The sequence below is a fragment of the Lathyrus oleraceus genome, chromosome 6 (assembly GCF_024323335.1).
Source record: "Lathyrus oleraceus cultivar Zhongwan6 chromosome 6, CAAS_Psat_ZW6_1.0, whole genome shotgun sequence".
Lineage (NCBI taxonomy): Eukaryota > Viridiplantae > Streptophyta > Magnoliopsida > Fabales > Fabaceae > Lathyrus > Lathyrus oleraceus.
In genome coordinates, this window is record NC_066584.1 from 43817518 (window position 1) to 43843394 (window position 25877).

Sequence of the window (25877 nt, forward strand, 5' to 3'; positions counted from 1 at the left end):
ACCATTTTAGATTTTACCAAATCAGTTAAAATCTGAATACAATACAAAAACATAAACTGAACAAATTTTGTTAATAAATAGTAATTTTGTAGATTCAAGTGGTAACTACCAAGAAGTTATAATGATGCATTATTTGTAACTGCTAAATGGAAGAACATGGAGGTTATATTGTTGTAAATTCAAGAGGTAACTACCAAGAAGTTATTATCACACAATTTTGTTTTATTATTTATTAAAAAATTAAAAGATTAAATAAGGGTAATTTTGAAAAAAATAAAAGTCACTCCAAAACATTGTATCCCATTTATATATGTAGAGATATAAACTTATATTTTTGTGATAATGGAGAAAAGCAAAATAAACTTATCTTTATGTTTGTGTTTTTCAATTATTTTAAATTTTGTATGTGAAGTTTAAAAAAAATTTTTAAGAGCAAATATATATGATCATATCTTGCAACAATGAGGTGTTTACGTTATTAAAAAATCGGTCATTACCGTTACTAAAAGAAACTATTGTCAATTTAAAAAATATGGTAAGAGGTTATTAAAATAAACTATATTGAAAGTAAAAAAACTGCATATTAGAAAGTTACAATAGAAAATCAAAAGTAAGATAGAAATATAATAGAATAAAAAAAATACTATGTTGATTAAGAAAGAGATAAAATTAAAAAAAAATAGAAGAGGATTTTTAACTTATGTCATCATTCAACCGTTAATGAAAGTTATAGATATTTTTTTTTTTGTGAGAGATGGAAGTTAGTTTAGCAATTGGTAACCAACAAAAGATATAAACCACTCAAGTTATTTATAAAAAAGATAAAGGGTAATTTTGGAATAAAAATAGGCCACTCCAAAAACTTGTATCCCCTTTATATATAGTTATAGATAATAGATAAAAACATGATTAGTTAATCAAGGAAGGAAGGATGAGTTTGCACTCGCACACCTTCCTATCTTAGAACTAGAATCTCTCTTCCACCGCACCACTACCCTCACTACTTCCCATACCTTCTTTCTCCTTCCATCTTTAATCTAATGTGGAGTAACAAACCAAGAACAATGCATCAGCAGCAGCATCCGCTATGCACACGCACGCACCAGATCGGCTCCTTGCTCCTAGTTGCCGCCACCTTCTTCCTCACCAGACTCTTGGACGCTCCTTGCAACCTCTCCTCCACCGTGTCGCAACAGAAATTCCTCGGCCTCCACCGGTTACCGGAATCGCAAGAACTTTCGCTCAAGATCTATGTCTACGATGCTAATGAAATCGATGGATTGAAGGAACTTTTGCAAGGAAGAGACGGTAAGATCACACCGGAAGCTTGCTTGAAAGGACAGTGGGGTAGTCAGGTAATTTCACCCGCACCAAACCTCCCTAAATATAGAACACTAGACGCATAGATATCGGTTATAATTTGTGAAAATGAAAGTCATTGAATGTAACTGCATTTGGAGTTTGTGAATCAGTGTCGGTTTGTACACTGGTGTCTGTGATAACGTTTAATTTATTAGTTTTTTCAAATTATCACCGGTTTCAATGTGTCTCTAGTGTCCGTGCTTCATAGATTGAATATAATTTCGAATGTGTCATGTTAATTTCAATATTTTGGGAATGCTATATAGATTGGGAAAGTCGCTGTCAAATGTAGTTAATACGGTCTGTTGGATGTAGCCTGAATTGTGAATGCAGTTGTGGAGATATAGGTTGATGTTGTATTTTGGGATGATTTTTGAAATTTTGCTAATTAGTACTTTTGTAGGTGAAAATACACAAGTTACTTTTAGAATCGAGATACAGGACAAAAAAGAAGGAGGAAGCGGATTTGTTTTTCGTTCCATCGTATGTTAAATGTGCGCGGATGATGGGTGGACTTAACGACAAAGAAATTAATCAAACTTATGTTAAAGTAAGAAGATTTTTCGTTTCTTCTATTGGAATTGGATTGATATTGATAATGTTTAAATGAATCTTAGGAATTACTTAGCTGGAATGCTTTGTCTGTGATGATATTAGGTTATTAGCCAAATGCCATATTTTCGGTTATCTGGAGGCAGGAATCATATATTTGTTTTCCCGAGGTAATAATGCCGGTGATGATTTTATTTTTGTATTGTGAATAGCTTGTGGCAACCATGTTTAATAGGTTAATATGGATATGAATGTTCGTGTTATTTTTTTGGATTTAGACATTTGGTAAGGTTACCTATTAGCTGATATAATTGCTTTGTTTTCAGTGGAGCTGGAGCTCACTTGTTCAAGTCTTGGGCGACATATATAAATCGCTCCATTATTCTTACCCCTGAGGTGATCTTTTGCTTTTCCTTGTAGTGTTTTAGGTTTTATCAAAGGTTTTAAATTATGGTTGCTGGCTTGATTAAAATGAAAAACGTGGAAAAGTGGCTAGTTAGGCTTCAATCATAGTTGTGAAGATCAGAATTCTTGGTGTTGTGGTTGCAATTCTGGTTTTGGACCACAACTTAAATTGTTAGTTTTGTATGTTTACCAGAAACATTGAAATAGAAATTGTAAACCAAGCAATAATGCCTTTAATAGTTTAGGAGATGGAATTGTGTAAAGTTTGAAACAAGCTGAAGAAAAAGTACCAGATGTAATGTAATGTATGTGAAACAGCCCAGATATAAGTTATAACAATGAGGCAATACTTTAAAATACCTTAACCTTCATTTTCACAATGTTGGTTTTCATTTAGATTTGCCGTTTCTTTTCATTGCACTAGAGGAAAAAGTTAAATGTTTCCATGAACTCTGCACTCCTTGAATTTAATGAATATAACATTCATCTGTCCAGACCTAGGAATCAAGTTGGAAGGCCGTGTTAGTTGTTACAGTAGGCATTGGTATTTAGTTAGGAGAGGGCCTTGCAAAGAAAGCTGATGGAATAGCTCTGTTATCAAAAGCAGTACGTAGCGCCACTATAGCGGTAGAGAGGATCAGAGAGTGTCCACCCCCATATGCCTTGTAGCGTCGTAGATGGGTTTAATACCAGGGCAGAGAAGCTAGAGGGAGTTAGATGATTGGTAAGTTAGTTTTTTGTGGTAGACTAGCTAGGTTCTTTGATTCCTAGGGAGGACACTTTCACATTCTCGTTCTTCTTAATCATGCATTCTCTTCCGTTCCGTCTGGAGGATGATACGCAAAAAAAAATTCTTTATATTTCTTTCTAATTCATCATTATATTCTGGGCTACATGATCACCAATATTAGAGCTCCCCAAATACCCGAAGCTGTTTGTGTTCTGTTCAAGAAAGGAGAAGAAAGTGCCTTAGGAATTATTGAGAGTGCTAGCTAGCTTAAGTTGTGTTCAAGGAGGAGCATACAGAAGTTCTTGTATTTGAAGGAGATCTTAGGGAGGATGATAGGGATTTGCAATCATGGTAGGTTACAGTTATCCAATTCCCATCATTTAGATTATTTGCTGTTTGAGTGAACTACCACCCCAAGGTGGCAACCAGCTCAAATACCTTTTCTAAGGAATTAAATAGTGAAAGGGTCAACAGGTAGGGAGCTGATCTTTCTATGGTTTTTGGAATGGAGAAGGGGCCCAAAAGGATGGAACATCATCCACCACATATATGGATATCCAAAATATGAACTTGTTGTATTGGATGCTGGTCTATTTCCCAGCACAAGAGTTCATAAATATAAGATGTGGAATAATGTGACTGTTCAGGCCCAGAGCTGTTGCTGGACTGAAAAGTGAATGCAGGGTATTATTTCACAGGGAATAGTCCCTGAAGTATTCACTTTGATGTACAGGAGTCGTCCGGGGAAGACTTGTTATTCAATCCGGGAGAGTTTTTGCTTGGTAGAGTTAAATTCTGCTCCATCATAATCAAGCAATTTAAGACAATGGTTGAGAACTTGAGATATTGAATGCAGAAATGGATGAATTCTTTAGGAAAGTTGTGAGGCAAAAGAATGGACAACAACATCAAGCTAAAAATAACTCAACTACTCAACAAATTAATGTCACACTTCAAGCATAGATTGGTGTTTACACTTCCAACAACAGGACCCAGGTGGGAGTTTTATGGCCATGCCAGTTTTGGATTTTTGTGCAAAACCTATAGGCAACAAAGCAATGCTGATCATCTCACTAGAGCTTCAAGATTGTACTGTTAGGGACAGGGTCTAGTTAGCAAAGCTTACATCAGATGGGCAAGGACTTAAGTGGGTGAGGCCCTATAAGTTAGGAATTGTTAGCGAGTTAAGGCAGGCCATATTTGGAAAGCTAGTAGGACAGAAACGTAGTTAGGTTGTTACAAGTAGAGGCAAAAAAACTAGAGGTCTGTAGGTTGGTTAGTTAGCTAGAATGGGAGAGTGTGTGCTCTTGTTCTTGGGCAAGATGCCATTGTGTCTCATTCTTACTCTTTTCACCTTGAATACCCATTGATCTAGAGATGAAGAAGTATATACAATAAAATTTCCTTATTCTCTGTCATTCTAAGCTGATCTCTATATTCTGAACAAGTTGATCTACCGGTGTAGTACTAGATTGTTTTATCAATGGGCCAACAGTTGATTTTGGTTTCCGAGGCGGCCAGATGTGTCCTTAGAAATGACTCATAATTCTCTCTTATCTGCTTTAGCATTGCATAAACACACAGTCCTCTGTACTTGTGGAGGCTATTAGTATTTAAGAATAGAGAGAAAATGGAAGGACTTTAAACTGTTTCTTAGTATGAGTTATTAGAGAATCCACATATATAAAACAAGATTCGTAGAGACTCTCACTGAAGCCTAAACTGTAAACTTACTCCTAATAGCTTTTAACAAAAAAACAGATACTACAACTAAGACTGCACAAGCTCTATCGATTTACAGAAACTAAACACTAGTTCCTATACATATAAAATTCTTAGAGTCGTTGCTTAAAAAACCAATGCTCTGTACTAATATGAGAAAATGATCCTCTTAAGTGAAAAATTGGTATGCAGAATGAAAAATCAATCCAGAAATCAACATAGCCTGCAATTTACGAAAAATGCTGATGTTGAATACCGTAATGTTGCTATAACTGTTCTGTTGAATTATAAAAACTTGATATTCCGAAACCTTTATTCTTGGCTAAAATCTAAATTATGCTTTTAGTCCTTATCTTTATTTTAAGTTTCAATTTGGTCTCTCTTTTTTTTCTTTTCTGAAATGGTCCTTTGTTTTGCAAAGGTGTACCAATGTAGTCCTTTCCATTTAAATTGTGGTATGATGAGGACCACTTGGGTATAACACTTACTAAATAAGGGGCTGTTTTGCAGCAGAAAAAAAATCATATTGGTATAACACTTTATAAATAAGAGGCCATATTGGTATAGCTTTGAAAAAAAAGACACTGTTTCTGAACAAAATAAAAGAGAGAACAAATTGAAACTTAAAATGAAGATAAGCGATCAAAAGTACAACTTAATGTTTATTGTTTTATTCCTCCAAACCGTCCCTTCATATTTTTTAGTTGAAAAATCTCTATTCTTATAGCTTAATAATATTGGAGCCATCCAAGAATATAATGGTTAAATGTATGAAGTTGTCATGAAAGGTTATCTGTTCTTAAAGTTTGTTTGTTGGCTAATTAATGTAGGGGGACCGCACCGATAAGAGAGATACTAGTGCCTTTAATACTTGGAAAGATATAATCATTCCAGGTAATGTCGAAGATGGTATGACCAAGGCTGGGTCTACCATAGTCCAGCCTTTGCCTCTGTCTAAGCGGAAGTACTTGGCAAATTATTTAGGACGTGCTCAAGGAAAAGCTGGTCGTCTTCAACTAATAGAACTTTCAAAACAATTTCCAGAGAAGGTATGTCATCTTTAATAGTGACTGGTTAGTTCTATGAAATATGTTTTCTTATCAGCAAGAATACTGTCTTTTAGGATTGTGTTTTAATGTGGGTTCTACAAAATGAAAATTTTACCTACATTCAGAACGTTGTGCTAAAGCAAGTGTGATGACTAACTGATATATAGTTATCTCCATTTACCCTGTCCCCATAGTTTAGCTCAGGACTGAAAATTTAACTGAACCAGAAACCATGTATAAAATGCAAACCGGATGCTGAAGATAACAAGACCAACATATCTACAATCAGCTAGAACAAGAATATTATTACAGGGCATCCCAGTATACAAGGCTACAACTTGTGGGAACAATATTTCAGTTAGTTGAGTTCAAATTGATGAGTAAAAGGACCATTAATGAAAAAAGGGGCTCTACAGAAAGAGCATATAAAAACAAAGATATCCTATAAACTATTCAAAAACTTTCCAATCCTTTTTCATGTAATCAGAAATTTAACCATTTTCACCACACCAAAAACAAGAAATGATTTTCTCCTACATTCCCCAAGTATTATTATATTATAGGGACTTCCCCTCAAGAACACTTCTGCATACAACATGGGCAAAAAGATTGAATTTCCTTGCTTCCATATTATAACCTCTTCATAAGACGACAAATGATATCATAGTTTCTGAAAGTTTTTAAGATGGAAAAATTGTACACATAAACCTGTACTACTTTGCTAGGCATGTATCATACATAAATCAGCACTTCATCATCCTTAATCTTGTATAAGCAGTCTGATTTATCAAGTTCCTATTATAACACATAACAAAGTGTGGTGATTAATGACTATTATGAGTTTATAAATACAAAAACAAATTCCAGTGAAATAGAAAAACATTGGAGGTTTACTGCCATCACTAACATTAAAGAATGAATGTAGTGCTTAACGTGAAGCAGTATCTATAGACTTACATTGTGCACTGAGTTTCAAAACAGTAGAGATACTAACAAGAAATACTTGGTAAAGTACATAACTACGAAAAACAGCTACATGTCCATGAGAGATTATTGTGATACAACTTTTTTTGACCAATTATTTTGATAGAATTGAAGTTATAAAATAAACTTAAAATGTTAAATCTATGATTGGCAAGTCTGCAAGAGCTTACTAAATCCAACAGAAACAATGAAGTACAATCTTTGTAACTAGAAAATCGGGAAGAAATGGGAACCCAATTTTGATTATTAAGGATGTAGAAACTTTGGTTTATTTGGATACCTATAGACCTAATTACATGGTCAATTGTTTGGTGATTGGTTTCCATTAGTTGCAAAATTCTATACTTTCTTTATATTACATGTTAATGTTAGTAATTTTATTCAGATATTTCCTAGCAATTTCTTCTGCCATTGTTTTTAAATGGAGAGTGTTCAGAATATTGTGCTTGTTCAAGCTAGGATTAGTCTTTATGATCATACAATTTTTTATGAAGCATATATTGATGGTATAAACAGTTGGAATGTCCAGATTTGAAATTCAGTGGAGGTGAAAAGCTGGGAAGAAAAGATTATTTTGAACACTTGCGCAATTCCAAGTTTTGCCTCGCCCCGCGTGGGGAGTCATCATGGACCCTTCGATTTTACGAGTCTTTCTTTGTGGTATGTTTATCCCCTCACTCTTTTTCCTTTTCCATATAAACATGCTTAAACAAGAATAAATAACCATGTATTTCCATTCGAAAGGAATGTGTTCCAGTAATATTATCAGATCAAATAGAATTGCCATTCCAGAATGTCATCGATTACAGTCAGATCTCAATAAAGTGGCCATCCAGTCGAATAGGTCCTGAACTTTTGCAGTACTTGGAATCTATTCCAGGTCATTATTCTCGACAATTTACCTCCCAATTTCACTAACCATACCCCTCTTGCTCTTTTTAACCTTTGAATATATGTTTTCATTTATCTGTGCAGATGAAGACATAGAAGCAATAATTGCTCGCGGTCGACAAGTTAGGTGCATGTGGGTCTACGCCTCCGATTCAGAACCCTGTTCTGCCATGCGTGGAATCATGTGGGAACTGCAGAGGAAAGTAAGACAGTTTCACCAATCCGCTGAAACATTTTGGTTGCATAATGGATCGATTGTAAACAGAAACTTGGTCGAATTTTCTAAATGGAAACTCCCTGTACCTTTGCCTTGATAAAGCTTGGCATATAGTTTTACTTGTATAAAGTATTTTTGTTTTGTTGCTATTATTTCTAGTCTTGATTCTTTACAGGCATATGTTAGTTCATCATTGTCGTTTAGTAATCTGTCTATATAGTATATCTAAAACAGAATAACTTTTCATTGATTAATATGCATATCATCTCAAGTCTTAACAAATATTTGTTTGTTTTTCCTCTGCTGAATAATTTTTTCCGACATGTTGCTCTAAGTTGAAAGTTTAATTTCTCTTGCCTGTTGGCAGGGATATTATAGATTATTGAACACAACCAACCAAGTATCATGTTATATTTATTAATCTGATATATTTTTAAATATTTTATCGAATTAATAAACAAATGCAATTAGATTTTATTTTGAAATAACAATTATAAATTTTCGATGTCTATGGTGATAATCCTACTAGTATTTCTGTACGCGAATTCATCATGAAAAACATGATACTTATTTTGGTGCATAAGAATCTTCCCATTTTTGCTCATAAATTCCACAGGTGAAAAAACTAGTGACTGCAGCTGAAAAGTGTACTTGTCAGTTAGAGGGAAATAGGATAAAATTAGGAGAGTAGTCTGCACGTACTCCCCCACCATGGAGAAAAGTTACAACTGTCCATATAATTTAGTAAAAATTGATGTGTCATTTTTATTTTGTCAAAATTTAATATGGAGATCCATTTCTATATCAATATTAGAATGAGTCCGAAGAAACATCTTTGTAGAAATCCTTAATTCAAAACTCAGTGAATTTTATAGATATACATCTTCGGACGCGTTTAATTCATATACCTGCGTTAGACCCTCCCCCCTTCATTCTTCATTTGTTACAAACTCACTAGTGTTCCATTTGAGCTCGTGAGCAAGTTTCTTCAAGTCCATTTTTAAAGGTTCAACACTATTACTGCTTCACAACATTCAATCCCAAGTCATTTCACTCACTTCATTAAAGTTTTTCATCCACAACTCTCATTCAGTAAGTTTCTCATTCATTTCTTTTTTTGAGATATGATGAATGTATTAGCTAAAATAAGTTGTTTAAAATGCATTAGGTAGTAGTTACATTCGAAATAGGTAGTTGGTATAAACATGCATTCCCATTTGGTTGGAGTTTAAGGCATTAATAGGGTTTCTGCCATTTCTGCAACTCGCAAGTTTATCCAGAGATGCATCTTCAGATTTTGTCAGAACTGGTTTACGGAGATGCATCTTCGGATTTGGTCCGACTTTATTTTGATGTAATTTTATGATTTTATTATAGGTACAATGACTGAAAACAACCAAACAGATTGAGGCATGTTTGTGTGTTCCAACAAGCCTTTGTACGACGTGAGAGGGCCAAAACCATGAGGCCACGAGTCGATGCTACCTCATTTGATGGTTCACAAGGTTGAGGTTCACAACCATCTATTTCTACTTCCCTAAGTCGTCTGTCTCATGCATCTACTTCCGGTCCATGTGTCCCTTGCTTATGCAGCCCCTGAAGCCCTTGAAGTTTATAAAGGCAATTAGGAGGAACCCGCTGTTAATGCGGATACCGCTGTGGATAGTTATCCAGGCAATCCATTTGACACCTCCTTACTTTATCTTTATGCAAACCATGCAGCTAGACATGTATGGGAAAGAGAGAGATATTTATTTACTTTTGCATTGCATGTGTTTTATATTAATTTAATTGCGACTAATGATGATATGTTTATTTTTAAAGGAGTGTTCATGTTTAAAATCACGACTGAGCCAACGAGATGATGATTACCTATTTGGAATCTGCCCAACCAAGGCCCAAAATGAAGTACATGACACCATAGGTGCTCATGTTAGATTTAAGTTCTTGGAATACCTTTATAAAGACCACATGTAGATGGTTGTGGATGCCGAAGATGATGATATGCAGATTGAGTACCACCGACAGTGTGCATTTATGTGTTACCTCTTGTTTCTGGCTGGCACATCCATGTTTGTGGACACAAGTGAATCCTACGTCGATGTGGCCTACCTTAAATACTTAATCGACTTAACGACAGTTCACGAGTACAACTTGGGGGCGCCTGTTTGGTCTAGATGTACTCGAAGCTGGGCAAAACTTGTCTTTGGAAAACAAAACAAATGACAGGAAACTACACGTTGCTTACAATAGTTTACTATTACTAATATTTTCATAACTCTTGTGTTACATTTGTTACAAATATTTTATTTGAACCATTTTTTGGCGTGAATCATATCTCACTTTCCTTGCATATCCAAGTGGGAACCTGAACTTGACTACACTTAAGATTTCCCACGTGCTTGCGCCTTTGTGCCATACAAAGGGAATCAGGCGATTGAGCCCCTTCCAGGTGTATCTTAATCGTCATGTAGCAGATGACATTGCCTTATGTCCATATAGCAGTCACTGCCAAACGCGTCAAATGAACGTCATTTCGTTATACTCTAGATGGATGGCTTGTGGGTCATGTCTGATACATTCATATATGTATGAGAGAGTGATGCGCCAATTTGGTTATTTGAAGGTTATTCTAAGACACCCCTCAGAGTATTCTCATCCCATCGTCCATCGCAGAGATCTTGATGTCGTGCTTGAGGATCTCGATAGTCATCTGGTACCAGAGAACTATCGTAGGGTGCCATCGCATGGTTCTATAGGGTGTCACATCTTATCATAACATCAGACGCTTCTAGAAGACCACCTAGGCCATCTAATCAAGAGATACTGGAGGATAGGAATGACCACACCTAAGATGTGTTGTCGGTCTATCAGTGTATTGCATACATTCAACTTAAATATGTCCAAAATTATTGCATTTAAGACAATGGATCCAGTTGAGATTTTGTCTTTCACCATCTTTTCCTTTATGCTGAAAATTACACCTCTTGGAATTGTGTTGTTGATTGTCTTGAATATTTGAATAGATGTTATTCCAAATCTCATATCTATTTTTCTCACGACTTTACTAAATATCTTAGCAAGCTTGATATTTTTTTCAGAATCACATTCTACTTGGTCTTCACAATCTTCATAATTGCCTTTGACTCTATTCTTTTGAGGATCTTAATACCATAAAGAATCTTTGGTCCATGAATTGCTCCTCTTTCATTGAAATTATCCATCTTGAACAGAATAAGAACCCTAGGACACACCCAAACAAAATAGGGTGCCTGCTCTGATTCTAATCGAAGTTATGTTCAGGCAGGGACATATATCAAACCTAATGTATGGGACATTGTTTACCGAAAAAACCATCTTTCAAGACAGATAACAAATAACAATAAAAGCAATAAAAGAACATAAAAATATTAGTAACCTAGTTCAGTGAAACCATACCTACGCCTGGAGGGAACTCTACCCAAGAAAGGAAATTCACTAATTTGAATTAGTATAATTAGTATTATAGGAACAACAACCCCCTGTTGTTCAACTCCTCTTCCTAATCCAATTGACTTTCTATTTAGGACTCCTTATAAAACTATTTCACTCACTATAATCAGAAGGATAAACGGGCTTACTCTGAACTCTCCCAGTTCAAGGCCACTTTCCAAGTACTACCCTTGAAGCTTCATTCTGCACTCCCCATAAATGTGAGAACCCTATCACTTTCCATCGAACACTCTCCCAAGTGTTTAGATAATTACAATATGATTGAAAAGATGAAACAATCGTACCATACAAATACGTTAAGATTATAGAATTAGTATCTAGGAACAAAGTTTTATAACTCAAATAATAAACCAAACTCTATGCCTTAAGATATGAATTCATGCGCTAGAGTGGTGAACATCAAAAACTCAAACAAAGACTCAAAGTATAAACCCTAACACACAAAGTCTTAATACTTCCACACCTTAAATGCTAGGTTTGAGTCTCCTTATATAACAATACAATATCTAGGATTTTCTCCTTGGATGAAATCTATGATTACGTCCATAATTATAGAGGATTTGATTTTAATTTGTTGTTCCACAAAAACCTCCAAAAGATATTATTTTATTTGATTCAAATTCAAATTTAAATCTCTAATTAAATTTGAATTGATCTCAGCCAATCTTTAACAAACAAATCAAATAACTCATTTTTAAAAGATAGAAACCAATCAAGTTGCAAAATATCCAATCTGCATTCAGATCACCAACAACATTGGTCTGTTGACAAGGGCTGGATGTTGCACACATGTTGGCACATTCGGTTAGACATCTGTCTTCGTGATAAAATTTTCAAGTAAAGGATTCAGAATAAATCTCTTGCTAAACTGAATCACATTTCTAAATCTTGGATTGAAGATCTTATTAAGTGAAAATCCATACATTTCTAAATCTTGGATTAAAGATCTTCTTATTAAGTGCAAATCCATATATTCAGCACAATCTTAGATAAAACTAAACAAAATCTATCTTCAAAGCATATACAATTAAATCTTCCAACTCTGAATATTTTTAATTAATACATATCTAATTAAATATTCTTCAAACTTATGAATTAATAAAATCTTTTTAGAAAATCTTACTGAATAATATTTGCCAAAAGATACAACAATAAATCTTCAAATATCAACGCACACAGATTCACTCACAAGTCTTGGTCTGTAGACTGAGGCCAGATGTTGGAACACATGTTGGAACTTCTTGTTCCACATGTTGCCTCTGCACAAAATACATCTTGTACATATGTTGTTTTTACCTAATGAAGCCAATCAAAAGGAACAACTCATGCTTACATTGAAGACCATTATGTGGCCTATGCGAGGAATTAGACCCCTTCACAAAAGAGACATTTAAAGGTTATTGTGACTATGATCACAATTGTTGATATATGTGAAGTTGGGAAGATATATGAGTTGGGACGAGATGGGAACCCTTTCTTTTTCAAGAGATCTGATTTAACCATAAAGCTCAAATATCGATGACCTTACTTCTTCACAACATTACTCCTTCTTCAAACTTCACAACTAATATGGTACATTCTAAAATGAAAAACAAATAAACATAGCAAGGGTACCCTCGAACAAAATATATATACGAGATTGTTGACTCGCCAAAATGGTATGCCCTTGGATTTGAAGGCTTGATCATGGGATTATGTATACAATTAGATGTAGGAATTATTGACAACCATCATATTCGTCAGATGTCAAAGTTGGATAATTCTTTTGTCTCTTGTTACTGTATAGGTTGCACAAAAAGAATACCTCAACCACCACAAGAACCTCCTGCTGCACCAGCTGATCAACAATATGAAATGAAAAATTTGATAACATGGATCCAAATTTGAGATCCTGTTTTACATACAGTTGGGATAAATAGATTGCATATGAGAATTTAGGAACCACAAGCTCTACATGATCCAATTCCTACTCAGGAAGATTTCATCAACTACATTCAATGGCCTACAAATAAGTCATTTTACTCTGAGTTTGGAAATGGTGATGCTAGTGGTAGTGGTGCAGGAGATGAGCAGAACCAAGCCATTGGTGGGGAAGAAGAAAAAGGTGAAGTGGAAGAGGGAGAAAGTGAGGAATAAGAAGATGAAGAAACGGCTAGTAAGAGTGATGGTTAGACTGATGCTACATTTTTTCCTCATCAATGTGATATTTTTATTACTTTATTATAATTTCTTGTTGAACAATTTCCATTATTTTTATGTATTTGTGTTATTAATAATAATCATGCACAATGGACTTTGGTGTGTTGTTCATTTTGTACCGAGTACATGAGAACACCTAAGTTTCCAACAACATTTGAGAATTTTTGCTGTTAAAACATCTTTTCCCTTGAATAATGGTGTGTTATTGAGATGAAACTTGAACAAGTAAAATAGGTGGAATGCACTGATGCAAAATGCTAGTTGGGCGAGCTCTGTGTGTGCATAACACAGTTTGCTGCAATTGTTGGCTTAGCGAGAATTCTTAGGATAAGCAAGAATATATGCAAGAGTCATTCCTTGTCTGTTGGCTAAGAACATACAAATATTTTCTACAAGGGAAAAAATGCAATGATATTAAAAGCTAAAGCCTATACTTGTGAAATTTAAATTATTTTCATGATTAAGTACTTGTTCAATTTGAAAATGTTTAAAAAATTGCTTTAAAGAGGTTTGTCTTTAGATGGTTCAGTAGATGCCTGAAAAGCCAAATGTGTTGGAATAAAAAAAGCTAGGTTAATAAAAAAAGTCAAGAATAGATGACATGAAAAATGGTTTTTTATTTTTAATGCTTCATTCATGATTAATGTTTTTATTATCTGTGAAGTATATCGTGACTATGAACTAGTTGCTTACAAAAAGTTTAATTTTACTACTATCTAGTGAAAACATGTTAGTGTAACTCAAAAATCATAAGCCTACCAAAGTGAGATGTGTGACATCTCATGTTTTACATAAATAATAAGACTGGGCGTGCATGTTAACTATGTAGGTTTTGCATCATCCTTGCTTTTACTTGATATATTTAAAGTCATGGATATGATCAAGGAATTGTTTGATTTTAAGTGAAGATTTATTTGACCAAAAAGCTTACTTTGTGAGGGTGATCTTTTGACAACCCCTTTGAGCCTAAAATGAATATTTTTGTTCTTTCAATGTTACAATCCTTAATAAATTTTTTTAAAAAATCAATGTTCACCACCTTGTCTTAAGGATAGGAGAACACTTAAAAATGCAAGAGTATTTCCAAAAAAAAAGTTGGGAAAAAAGGAAATGTTGTGTAAAAGAAAATTAAGTTGTAATGGTAAAAATAAAATAAAAAAATATGCTATTGACAAAACAAAATAGAAAAAGGAAATCAAATGCCAAATCATACAAAATAAAATCACAAAAAGAAAAATGAAAAGAGACTTTTTGAAAAAAAATCAATTACCAATAAAGAATTGTCTCTCTTATCTTTAGTCTTTTTGAATCACAGGCTCCACACGTTACAACAAAAAGAAAGACCTTAGTGATCCATGACTAATAATTTATCTTGTGATATTAATTATATTAAATTTAAAATGTTTCTATAGTTCGTGCATTGTATAACTATGAGAGAAACACTAACCATTGAGAGATACTCAATAAGATCATGATTCTGATGAATAATTAATTGTTGATCTAGACATGTTTTAAAATCTTACTTTAGTCAAGAAAGTAGTTTATATTCATTCTAAATGCTTTTCAAAAGTTATTGATCTAGTCATTCAACCTCTTTATGAAAAATGCATTTCAAAATTTCAGAATCAATTGAATGGATTTTGTTTGAAGACAAAAAAGATAAGTCTGGGAGAGTTGATAAGTGTCAATATTATATAAAATACATAGACACTTATTAACTTATTTTACAAGTAATCAATAGAAAACCCTTTGATTTATCAATGAAATGTGATAAAAACACTTGTTTGGACTTTTTAACTGCATATTAACAAAAAAAATGTAAAAAGGACTGAAAAACCACTAGACAACACAAAAAGACCTTGCTAAGACACTTTTCTACAAGCAAGGCTCACTAAAGCCAAGATCATGACTTCAAGGCTAAGTTAATTCAAGGTGAAGGAATGGTTTATGTGCAAGACGGGGATGTGCATTATGCCAAGAGGGAGCCTAAGGAAAGTAGCAGGTGACATGGAATTACTTAACAAGGAATAAAGTAGGCGCGCTAAGTGAAGATGGACGGTGTGCCTAGCAAAGACCTCATATCACCACCTATAAATAGGGGTGATATTTTAAGTCAAATGAAGTTTCAATGGATAAAATTAAATATAGAAAGAATGTAGGTTCACCTTAAATCTCAACAAGAGAGAATATAGAGGAATATTTAAGGTGGAAACATTGCTCTAGGAATCGTTGCGGATGTTGGTCATTACTAGATCCAACTCTCAACATGTTGGATGCTAATGTCTAGAGATAAAGTTAGGTTTGATATCCACATGAATATTTTCATTCATATCTGCATTCATTGGTTAAACTTAATGTTGTTGTATAAGTTAATAGGGCGAGAGATTGTCTATTAGGTAATACAAGTGATATCCTGTCGTTGACTCAGAGATGAGTTATAGTGAAAGCAATGAGCAAAAATATTAATAGCTAAAGTGAAAAGAATATTACTAACCAATGGTTATACATGAGAATTAAGATGATGAAATCTAACCCTAAAAAGTTTTCTCACTGTTAACATCGAAATCTCAATTTATTTTCTGTCATTTCATTTTTGCAAACAAACAACTCTAAAGAACTCTTTTCTTAGAATCATAGAAACTATTGAATGGTCTTTAAAACACAACCGGTACTTATGGATATGATAATTTAAATACTCACTTTTGTGCTAATAACAAGTTCCGCAACATTTCCTTATTCAATCCCATGTTCTCAAAGAGGTTTTAGTACATAACATCGCAGGAAATTCCACCATCGATCAGTATATTAGATACATCAGAGTTGGAGATTGCGGTCGTGATGACTGGATGGGATATTTTGTTAGGGGTTTCTTCGACCTTCTTGCTATCTCAGAATATAAGGATAAGTCTCTCAGGGTTCTTGGTTGAGGTATTTTCTTCATTTTTGTTGATTGCTATCAGCTACACAATCTTTCTCTTCATAATACTCTTGGACGAATTGCATGCTCTAGGGGCACGACCAGTTATCGAAGCAATTTATTGGCACTTACCCTTGTGCATTTCCGTTCTTCATGAGTCCTTTAATTACATCCTTCAAATGGATGTAATAATTGGTGTTGTGAATATGACTCTTATGGAAATAGTGTATTTATCAGTTCGTGTAGATTCCTTGACCGAATACAAATTCTTTATCCTAGCCTTCTTAAACTTTGTGTTTGCACACTCTTTTAGGATTATCTCTGTGAAGTGTTCAACAAAGTGTACAAGTCAAATCTTGGACGAGGTATGCACTCGCTTTCCCCTTTCGACTGCCCATAATCCTTATCCGGTGCCTGGCTCGATCCAACATTTCCGGATATTTGATTCCTTCCATTGACCAAAATCTTTTTTTTATATTTGATGTAGGGTTATTCCCTAATCAGCAAGTCCTTAATGTTATGGACCTGTTTTCTCCCTAATTTCTCCCAAAAAGCACAATCAGGTCTAAGAACTTTCTCGAGAATCCAACACTTTAGGCTCTCATCTAAGCACCCCATAACAACTTTTACCTTGGTAAAGCAATCAATGTACACGTGTAGGGCTTATGTCCTACCCTATGTGACCTTGTTAAGAACAACCACTATAATCAAATGTTTATTCTTGTTGGTGAAATGGGCATTGAAAACCTTGCATAGGTTAGGCTAGGAGTCTATGCTTCCATATGGGAGGGACTTCTAATAGGCTTAAAAGGAATCAATTAAGGTTGGTAAAAAGAATTTTCATTTATCGTCTTCGTTGTCGTGGTAGTAGTACATGTGGTCGTCCACGTGCTCGACATTCTCGTTCGGATCTCCATTTTTGTTGTAACTTATGAGTTATAGAGGCTTCTCTGGATACTTCAGGATCCTACCGTCTAATATGCAAATAGATAGAGGGTTCTTCTTTTGTCGTTGAGTGAGGACTTCTTCATTCTTCTCCCTCCCCTTTGGTCGGTGGATTTCGGGAGGAGTGTGGCTACCCCTTCCTCCTTCGGGGTCTAGGGAAGGAGTATAATGTCCGTGTCCTCAACCACTTGGATATTTTTGGACTTCTTCCAGACTTTTCCTTGGCTCAACGGTTTTATGTGAGGCCGCCTCCAGCACGATGTTGTTCTTTGGAATAACATTGTGGAAGATCTCTTTCATCCGAATTAATCTTTCTATAAAGACTTGGGAATTTTGTTGTTGAACCATCTAATACATATTGTTCAACAACTTATTAGGTCCTTGTTGACCAAGGTTAGCCTGTAAAAGCTGAAAACTGGGAAGTGTTACGCATTCAGTCACACCAGACGATAACATAGGGGTCTGAAGAAAAACTTGCCTAGATGGAACTGTTGAGCTGTTTTGACAAATGAAGGAAGTTGATAAACTTCTGGATCTGCCCTATGTTGGATAAGGCTTGGCGGTGGAGGAATAGAGGGAGTCAAATTCAAGACTTGATTGTTTGTCCCTCGAGGAGGAGGAGGATTCCTAGCCACTTCTATGACCACAAGTGCTTTCCGTTGAATAGTGAAATGAGTGGCTTTGGAAGCTACCATAGTTTGGTGCGTCGAATGGAAGGAATTTGGTTATGAACTGGTAGGACATGGTCAAGAGATAGAGATCTACGCTTTGATCGAATGGGATCTAGATCTGATTTAGTTTATTTGAGAAGCGATGAGTCGTGGAAATCGTAAGAATCAAAATTTTACCACTAATGGCTCCAATGTTCTGCTCTAAAACTTTATCAAGATTGAAGAAGTTGAATTCACTATGAATTATGGTGGTTCATGATTTCTGATGCTGTGGAATGAGGATGATCTACAAGGTTAACACTTCAACGCTCAAGTTAGTAAGAGGGTGAGAAATGAAATTTGAATGGGAATGATTGATATATGGAAAATAACGTGTTTCCTCCTTTAAATAGGATAAATGGTTGGTAAATGAATATGCATGGGATGCGGCTGGTTGTTGGATTGATTCTAGGATGAGGGATATTCTACAATACGGAGGGAAAATAGAGTTGCATACCTCTCTCGTGATAATTACTTATATCGCTATTGAGCTTTATTTATTGAACTCTGCAGCCGATCCAGAACAAAAACAACATTAAACAAATATTTTTTTTATACTAAATCGACATTTTTCAAGTGATTTGAGGAGTTACAGAATATCCTTCTAAATATTGTATATATTGTTAACTAAGGCAGACATAATAAAAAGGAAAGAGAAATAGAATTATATTGGAAAAACAGATTTCTTATCTATTAAAATATAATATTATAAGAAAATTGCAAGATTTTTGCATGTTTGAAAAAATATGAGATATATAATATTGAATAAAATTTAGAAATATGGTTGATTCTAAAAAGACAAATAAAAAATAAATTTATATGACAATATAACGGACTCTTATTGAATATAATTATTATACATTGTAAGTGTAAAAAATTTTACACTATCGACCACCCGTTTGCATTACTTTATAGATTTTTAAAATAAAAATCAAACTTGTTTCAATATCCAACGGTTATGATTAACTGACGGTGTAAAATTATTTTACACCGCCAGTGTATTTCAATTAAATTCTATATATAAAGATCATCATTAAGAATATACAAAGCCACTTATAATACAAAATCTCACAAATTTATATAATTAATTATGGTTAAAAAAATTAAATACATTTATTTCACAATTAATTTACAGTTAAATAAAACTCTTTAAAAAAAACTTCACAATCTATTAAAAGTTTGAGAGATGACTCACTTATATTATAATGTCTACCACATTCTATATGCCTACTTTATTAGTTAAAAAATTAATGTAAGCGATTTCAGATGGTTCAATGACAAAATTGATCAAGTAACTGCTACCTAATTTTTATTATTTGATTCATATCAATTCAATATCCCACCACCTCCTTGTCTCTGCGTACAAGTGTATATGTTTTTCTATTTTATATTTTATATCAACTATCAAAGTATAGAAGCATAAGAAAATAAAAGTGAAAAATTCCATTTATTGTTACACATTCTGCTAAACTGAGGCATCAATCTTTTACTACCATAGATAAATCGCTACTTTTAATTTTTTTTTCCTTCCCATTCTTACTATTTTTAATTGTTTTTTTTACCAATAGTGTAAGTATCTTTAAAAAACAATGGTTTAATTAATATCGTGTTAAAGCATGCATTCTAGTATTGCTTTTTATTTAGCCATACTCTATAAAAATTTAATTATGCTTTAAAATGATAATAACATCTTTAAATTAAAATTTCTCAATGCCGACTTGCCGTATGGCGAATATAAAACAAAAATAATGAAGCAATTATTTGAAACTATTATGTTGACGGTTTTTTAACCATAATCATGACTAAAATGATGTGCAACTAAACATAAATTTATTAAAAGTAAAATTTGAGTAAAAGTAAAATTTGAATATTTAAATGTATGTAAACTTAAATAACATAGACATACATAAAATTCAGTACATGTAAAGTTTCAAATTACAATTTAAACGACAAATAAAAATGTAGAAAATTGTCGTATACTACTACAGAGAAATTATGTCGTTTAAAGTCATACTTAACAATCTTTATCTTATTGGATATTAAACCATTATAAAAGTTTATGGCATGCCATTAACATCCTAACGGTTGGGAAAGTTGTTACCGGTGACTGGATTGGCTAACATATCAGTTTTATTATATGAAATTTGAATGTTTTGAAGTAATATATATTTAAATACATGTAATTTTATAAAATCTTACATCAACATTAATGTGCTTTGATTGCGTGATAACTTACATTAATGTCCAAATAAATGGTCATCTCACAATCACAATCTAACTAAACTCCAACTCGCTCAAAACATAAGTTCCTTCACTAAATCTAAAATCCATAAAATCTCTTTGAAAATCTTAGATATTATTGGGGGAGTTTTTTCACTATGGAGCATTGAATATGGTGAGACTTCTCTTTTGTAGCAACATCTTTGTGAGAGACACATCATATATTTACCTCAAACCTTAAAGTGGGGTGAATATTTTGAAGCAATATATATTCAAATACACGTAATTTTATAAAATCTCACATCAATATTAATGTGCTTTGATTGCGTGATAACTTATTTGCCAAATAAATGGTCATCTCACAATCACAATCTAACTAAACTCCAACTTGCTCAAAACATCAAGTTCCTTCACTAAACCTAAAATCCATAAAGTCCCTTTGAAAATCTTAGATACTATTGGGGGAATTTTTTTACTAGGGAGCATTGAACATTGTGAGATTTCTTCTTTTGGAGCAACACCTTTGTGAGAGACACATCACATATTCACCTAAAATCTTAAAGTGATAGATGAATGAGTTCTCTCACTTATAAATGTTCAAGTCTCCACATTTTCAACCAATGTGGGACTATTACTCACACTTGATACATTCTCAACACTCCCCCCCAAGTGTTAGTCCACAATGCTCCCCCTCAAGTGAAAACTCTTCTTACTTCCAAAAACTCTTGTACCGCACAGAACGTTTCTTATTCACCACACTGGCGCCGTTGACACTCTTCAACGGAACATTTCTTATTCACCACACTAGCGTCGTTGGCTTTCGATACAAGTAAGCTGATCCATTTCTCGAACCAAAGGCTCATCATACAAACTCTTGTACCGCACATAACGTTTCTTATTCACCACCCTGGAACCGTTGACACTCTTCAACGAAACGTTTCTTACTCACCACCCTTGTGACGCCGTTAACTTTAGATACAAGTAAGCCGATTTATTTCTCGAACCAGACTCTGATACCATTTGTTGGAGGAGTTTTTCACTATAGAGCATTGAACATTGTGGGACTTCTTCTTTTGAAGCAACACCTTTGTGAGAGACACACCACATATTCACCTAAAACCTTAAGGTGATAGGTGGGTGAGTTCTCTCACTTATAAATACTCAAGTCTCCACATTTCTAACAAATGTGAGACTATTATCCACACTACTCACACTTGATACATTCTCAACAGATACTACAATGTGTTCTACTTCAGTTATAGACGTATCCATTATAGATTAAATTAATTATTTCTAACAAATAGGCACATGCGCAAGAGATAAAACATATTATGTTGTAGACCTTCTATCATTTAAATCACATGTATAGTCTGAATCAACATATCATACAAGTTAAGAATCTCCATTTCCACTACAAAACATGATACAATGATATATTGAACACATCAAGTACTGAAAAATTCATTTGACCGCTTATCAATGACGATTACTTAGTTTGGACATAACCTTGAAATTTTGACTTAAAACTTGTGCCAAATACGATCTAGTGGAAACCATGATGTACATTAAACAACCAACATTGACATCAAGAATCTTTGACGTATATTCAACTTTGACATCTATCTTTGAACACTGATTCAATGAGATTATAAATAGAATACTCACAACTTTGAATTGCTCATGTCAACTATGTATAACAACTTTTTAACATAGCTTTTTGTAATAGAGACATAATTTCCTAGCACTTCTATCTTTTTGAATTTTCGTCCCTACAATCTTATTAGTACAACTTAAGTCTTTTATGTCAAGTTACTAATGAGACTATTGTTCATAGGTTGCAACTCAATATCCACAATATATATTTTGTCCCAACAATCTTTTTAACAAGTGGTGGCTCAATATCAGCCTCAATATCCTTGTAGTCAAGGTACTATTAACTTAGTGTTCACATGTTGCGACTCAATATCCACGTGAACCACCCAATTGCTATAATTCCCCTATTTAGACGTCGAGACATGTATTACAATCGAGTGTTTTAACATGAATAACCATCAAAGACAATATTTATGTCGATTACCATCTTCTTTGAAGTCATATCATATATCTTCAACTCTTCATTACTAGAAAAACTACTTTTTATGACAATGATTTCACCTCGCATATCGAAAAACCGAGGTAAAATTCTTGGACACGCCCTATTTTTTATTTTTAAAAATATATACAATATATTTTGTCGGTTATTTTAAAAACTAATACGTAAATTTATTCAGTATACATGCTTCGAATCCCAACAGTTTCAGATTATGTTTTTCTCATTAAAATTTGTGTCTTCTTGAATATTTTATTTTTAATATAAAAATACGCCACTTTTCACCTCATTTTTCTTTCCAACCGAGGTGAATATGTTTCTATGATATATATAGTTGTAGCTTGTAGCATTTAGTTTCACTTGTCTAAACAACACAAACAGAACCCTAACAAAGAGCCGTTAACAAAAGAGCCCTAAACAACGAGAGTCATAAACACATATCATCACTACTCATATTATTGTTGTTGTTGGAATCCGAAACCCTAGACGTTTTCTCTTGTTGTTATTCTTGTTTAAACAAATTTATGTTATAGGTTTATTGATGTTGTTGTTGATGTTGTTTTTCTTGTAGTTGAGACTCGTTGTTGAGATCCTAAATCCTAAAGACTTAATCTTGTTATTATTGTTGCTAATTAAATAGATTTATGTTATAGGTTTATTGATATTTTTTTGTTGATGTTGTTGTTCTTGTTGTTGAGACCCTAAACCCTATAGGTTATTTATTGATATTGATGTTGATGTTTTTTGTGTTGTTGTTTAATGTAAGTTGTTTTTTTAGTTTAGTTTATTAAACCTATATGTCGTAGTTTAGTTGTTATTGTGTTTGAGTTTGATATTGATATTGATATTGATATTGATATTGAGATTATTTTTGTGTGATTATTTGTGCAACTCTTATCTTGTTCCTTCGAGTTGAGTTTATTATATTTAATATCGATTGTTTGTTTCACCCTCTTTCAACATATAGCCTATTAAATTGATTTTGGAAATAATCATATGAAAATTATGTTGTATTAGAAATATATCTTACATTGATTAATATTTTTCTAGCATTCTGCAACTCATCATTTATCTCATTCTTTTTTACTATTAAAATCTCTCTAATACTTCTAGTTTTTGTTCAACTTTCTTTCATATTTGTTCATGATCGCGACTTTATGAGTCGAATTTGGGGGTATAAACTGCAAGTGCACAGTTCTATCGCGTAGTTTTAAAAGATATCGATCCCACAGGGACTTATGAATCGATATACCGTTTTCTAAGGTTACTTCGTAAAGCTAAGGCGGATGATACTTTGATTGTTCGGGGGAAAAGTTAAAACTAAAATAAGATCTAGATTAAATATCAATTAAACGGATATCGGTATGTAGTTCGTCGTAATTAGGGAATCAAATCTTCGTTGGTTTCTTGGTTTTTTAAAATAAATCTTTTCAGTAAATACTATTGATTAAAAGTCTTTTCTCAAATTCTCGCTCTATTGAATAGACTATGACTTTATATTAACGCAGATGTCACTTATTGGTTAAGTCCAAAATCACTTTTTGAAAACAACAGAATCTATAGAAACTCTTTTTAAGAAAACACTAATCGTTTAAACACCCTCATCTCAAACTCTCGCTCTGTTGACTTAGATTATATAATTAAATTCAAATGCTTAACTCTCGTCCTCACATTTAACTTTTAAAAATACTTTTTGAAAAAGATTAAAATTTAATTAACTCTAAAAATTGCTTTCGCCCTGATTTAGAATTAATGCTCAATTTACTATGTCCAGTTAAAAACTCAAACTCTCGTTCTATTGAATTTAACTTCTTTATGTCTTTTACTCTCGTACAAAAACTTTGTTATTAAACCTGTAAATTGAGACCATAAAAAGAGTGACTTTATTTTTAAACGTAATTTAACCAACTTAGTTTTGATTCCTTCATTCCGCTTACTTTACATACCGATACCTAAATAAATTAGCCGGACATGTTAAACAGACCTAAACAATGCTTAAATAAATCCATCTCAGGCAACTAATATAAATAAACAATAAAGCAGGGCATATATAAATTCAAACAATAATTAAAGAACCTGAGTAATTAATAGCAGTCTTGAACACTCCACCACAGACCAGTTGGATTTGTTCTTGAATTCTTCAATCGGACAGGAAAATAAAAAGTGAAGGAATAAAAATCTAGGATCTAACGTAAGGTTAGATCTAGTAAAAGGTACACAATAATTTCCGGTGTAGAAACTATTGTGTGAAAAATTAATTAAGTGCTTAAAGGAATTGCTGGAAAGGAAAAATAACAATTGCAAATAAAAGTAGAAACTGTAAAAATAATGCTGTAAAGTATGCTTGCACGGCTGGAAGAGAAAAAGCACGAAGAGGAGAGACGGGGGAGCTGCAGGGTTTGCCAAAAGCCACTATTTATATTACTCACTTTTTGTAACGGTTTCCAAAAGATTCCCGTGTAAAAATCCTCACGTTCCAATAGTCAAGCGTAACAATAGGCTTCAACGTACCTCTGTTGCGCTTCTGAAACCAAAAATATAGGAGAATGGTGTGACGTCCGTCACACCATGTGTTACGCTCGTAACACAAGTAGGCAGGGCGTGACGCTCGTCACACCATGTGTGGCGCTCGTCACAGGCGCAACGCCTGTGCTTTTGGGCTGGGCTTTGGCTTGGTGGAACTTGCTTCTTTTCATTTCTTTTTGCACCTCCTTTTCTTCCTTTTTCACTTGTGCTTCAAATAAACTACCTGAGATAAATAGAAAGCAAAATATCAAGTAGTATCGAATAAAATGAAATAAATTGAAGTGAATAATAATATAATTTAATTAAATCGAGTCCTAGAATGTGATATTATTTCGTGTTATCAAACTCCCCCATACTTAGACATTTGTTTGTCCTCAAGTAAAATATAGTATAGAAATCGTTTTAAAAATTTAGCCAGATGAAATTTCAAAACACACATCAATTCGTACTAGGTTGCAAGTAGATTTTGTTTAGGAGTAACTTGAGTTTAATCTTGACATCAACAACTACCGTTACAACCTCAGGTAACCTCACCTTATGCAAACCAGTTCGAGTCATGCCATTATAGCTAGCCTAGTTCTTTTTACTCTTATTTCACCCGTTTTCATTCTAGCGAAATCACATTAAGCCCTTTATCGTTTCGCGCACATAGTGGAGTGACCGGTTAGTGATTCTGATCCCCTTTTTAGCTTGAAGCTCTGGTATATTAGTCGGATAACTTCGTTATTTGGTCCATTGCAAATTGTGGGGGATCGGACCGTAGTCCGCCCTACCAAGTTCAGTACCAGATACCTGCTGAACCAACTCATAATGGATCTTTCGTATTATGTTTTTGTATGATCTGCAACCTTTAGATTAAATGATCTG

General features: G+C 33.7%; 1 protein-coding gene across 1 annotated transcript; it reads left to right on the forward strand.

Annotated features, from left to right (window-relative positions):
• Window positions 1-897: 897 nt before the first annotated feature.
• On the forward strand, window positions 898-8064 carry LOC127091701 (probable beta-1,4-xylosyltransferase IRX10). Its single transcript, XM_051030386.1, has 8 exons — window positions 898-1355; window positions 1766-1912; window positions 2020-2084; window positions 2241-2310; window positions 5602-5820; window positions 7321-7464; window positions 7549-7684; window positions 7780-8064. Exons 1-8 carry the CDS (start codon window positions 1041-1043, stop codon window positions 8007-8009), a joined length of 1326 nt encoding a protein of 441 aa, XP_050886343.1. The 5' UTR covers window positions 898-1040; the 3' UTR covers window positions 8010-8064.
• The last annotated feature ends 17813 nt before the right edge of the window (window positions 8065-25877 follow it).

What these genes read in the sequence shown, in the direction of transcription:
- LOC127091701 (XM_051030386.1), top strand. Translation starts at nt 1,041, where the DNA reads ATGTGGAGTAACAAACCAAGAACAATGCATCAGCAGCAGCATCCGCTA. An exon ending in AAGGACAGTGGGGTAGTCAG is followed by an intron (nt 1,356 to 1,765) that starts GTAATTTCACCC and finishes GTACTTTTGTAG; the next exon opens with GTGAAAATACACAAGTTACT. An exon ending in GTACTTGGAATCTATTCCAG is followed by an intron (nt 7,685 to 7,779) that starts GTCATTATTCTC and finishes TTATCTGTGCAG; the next exon opens with ATGAAGACATAGAAGCAATA.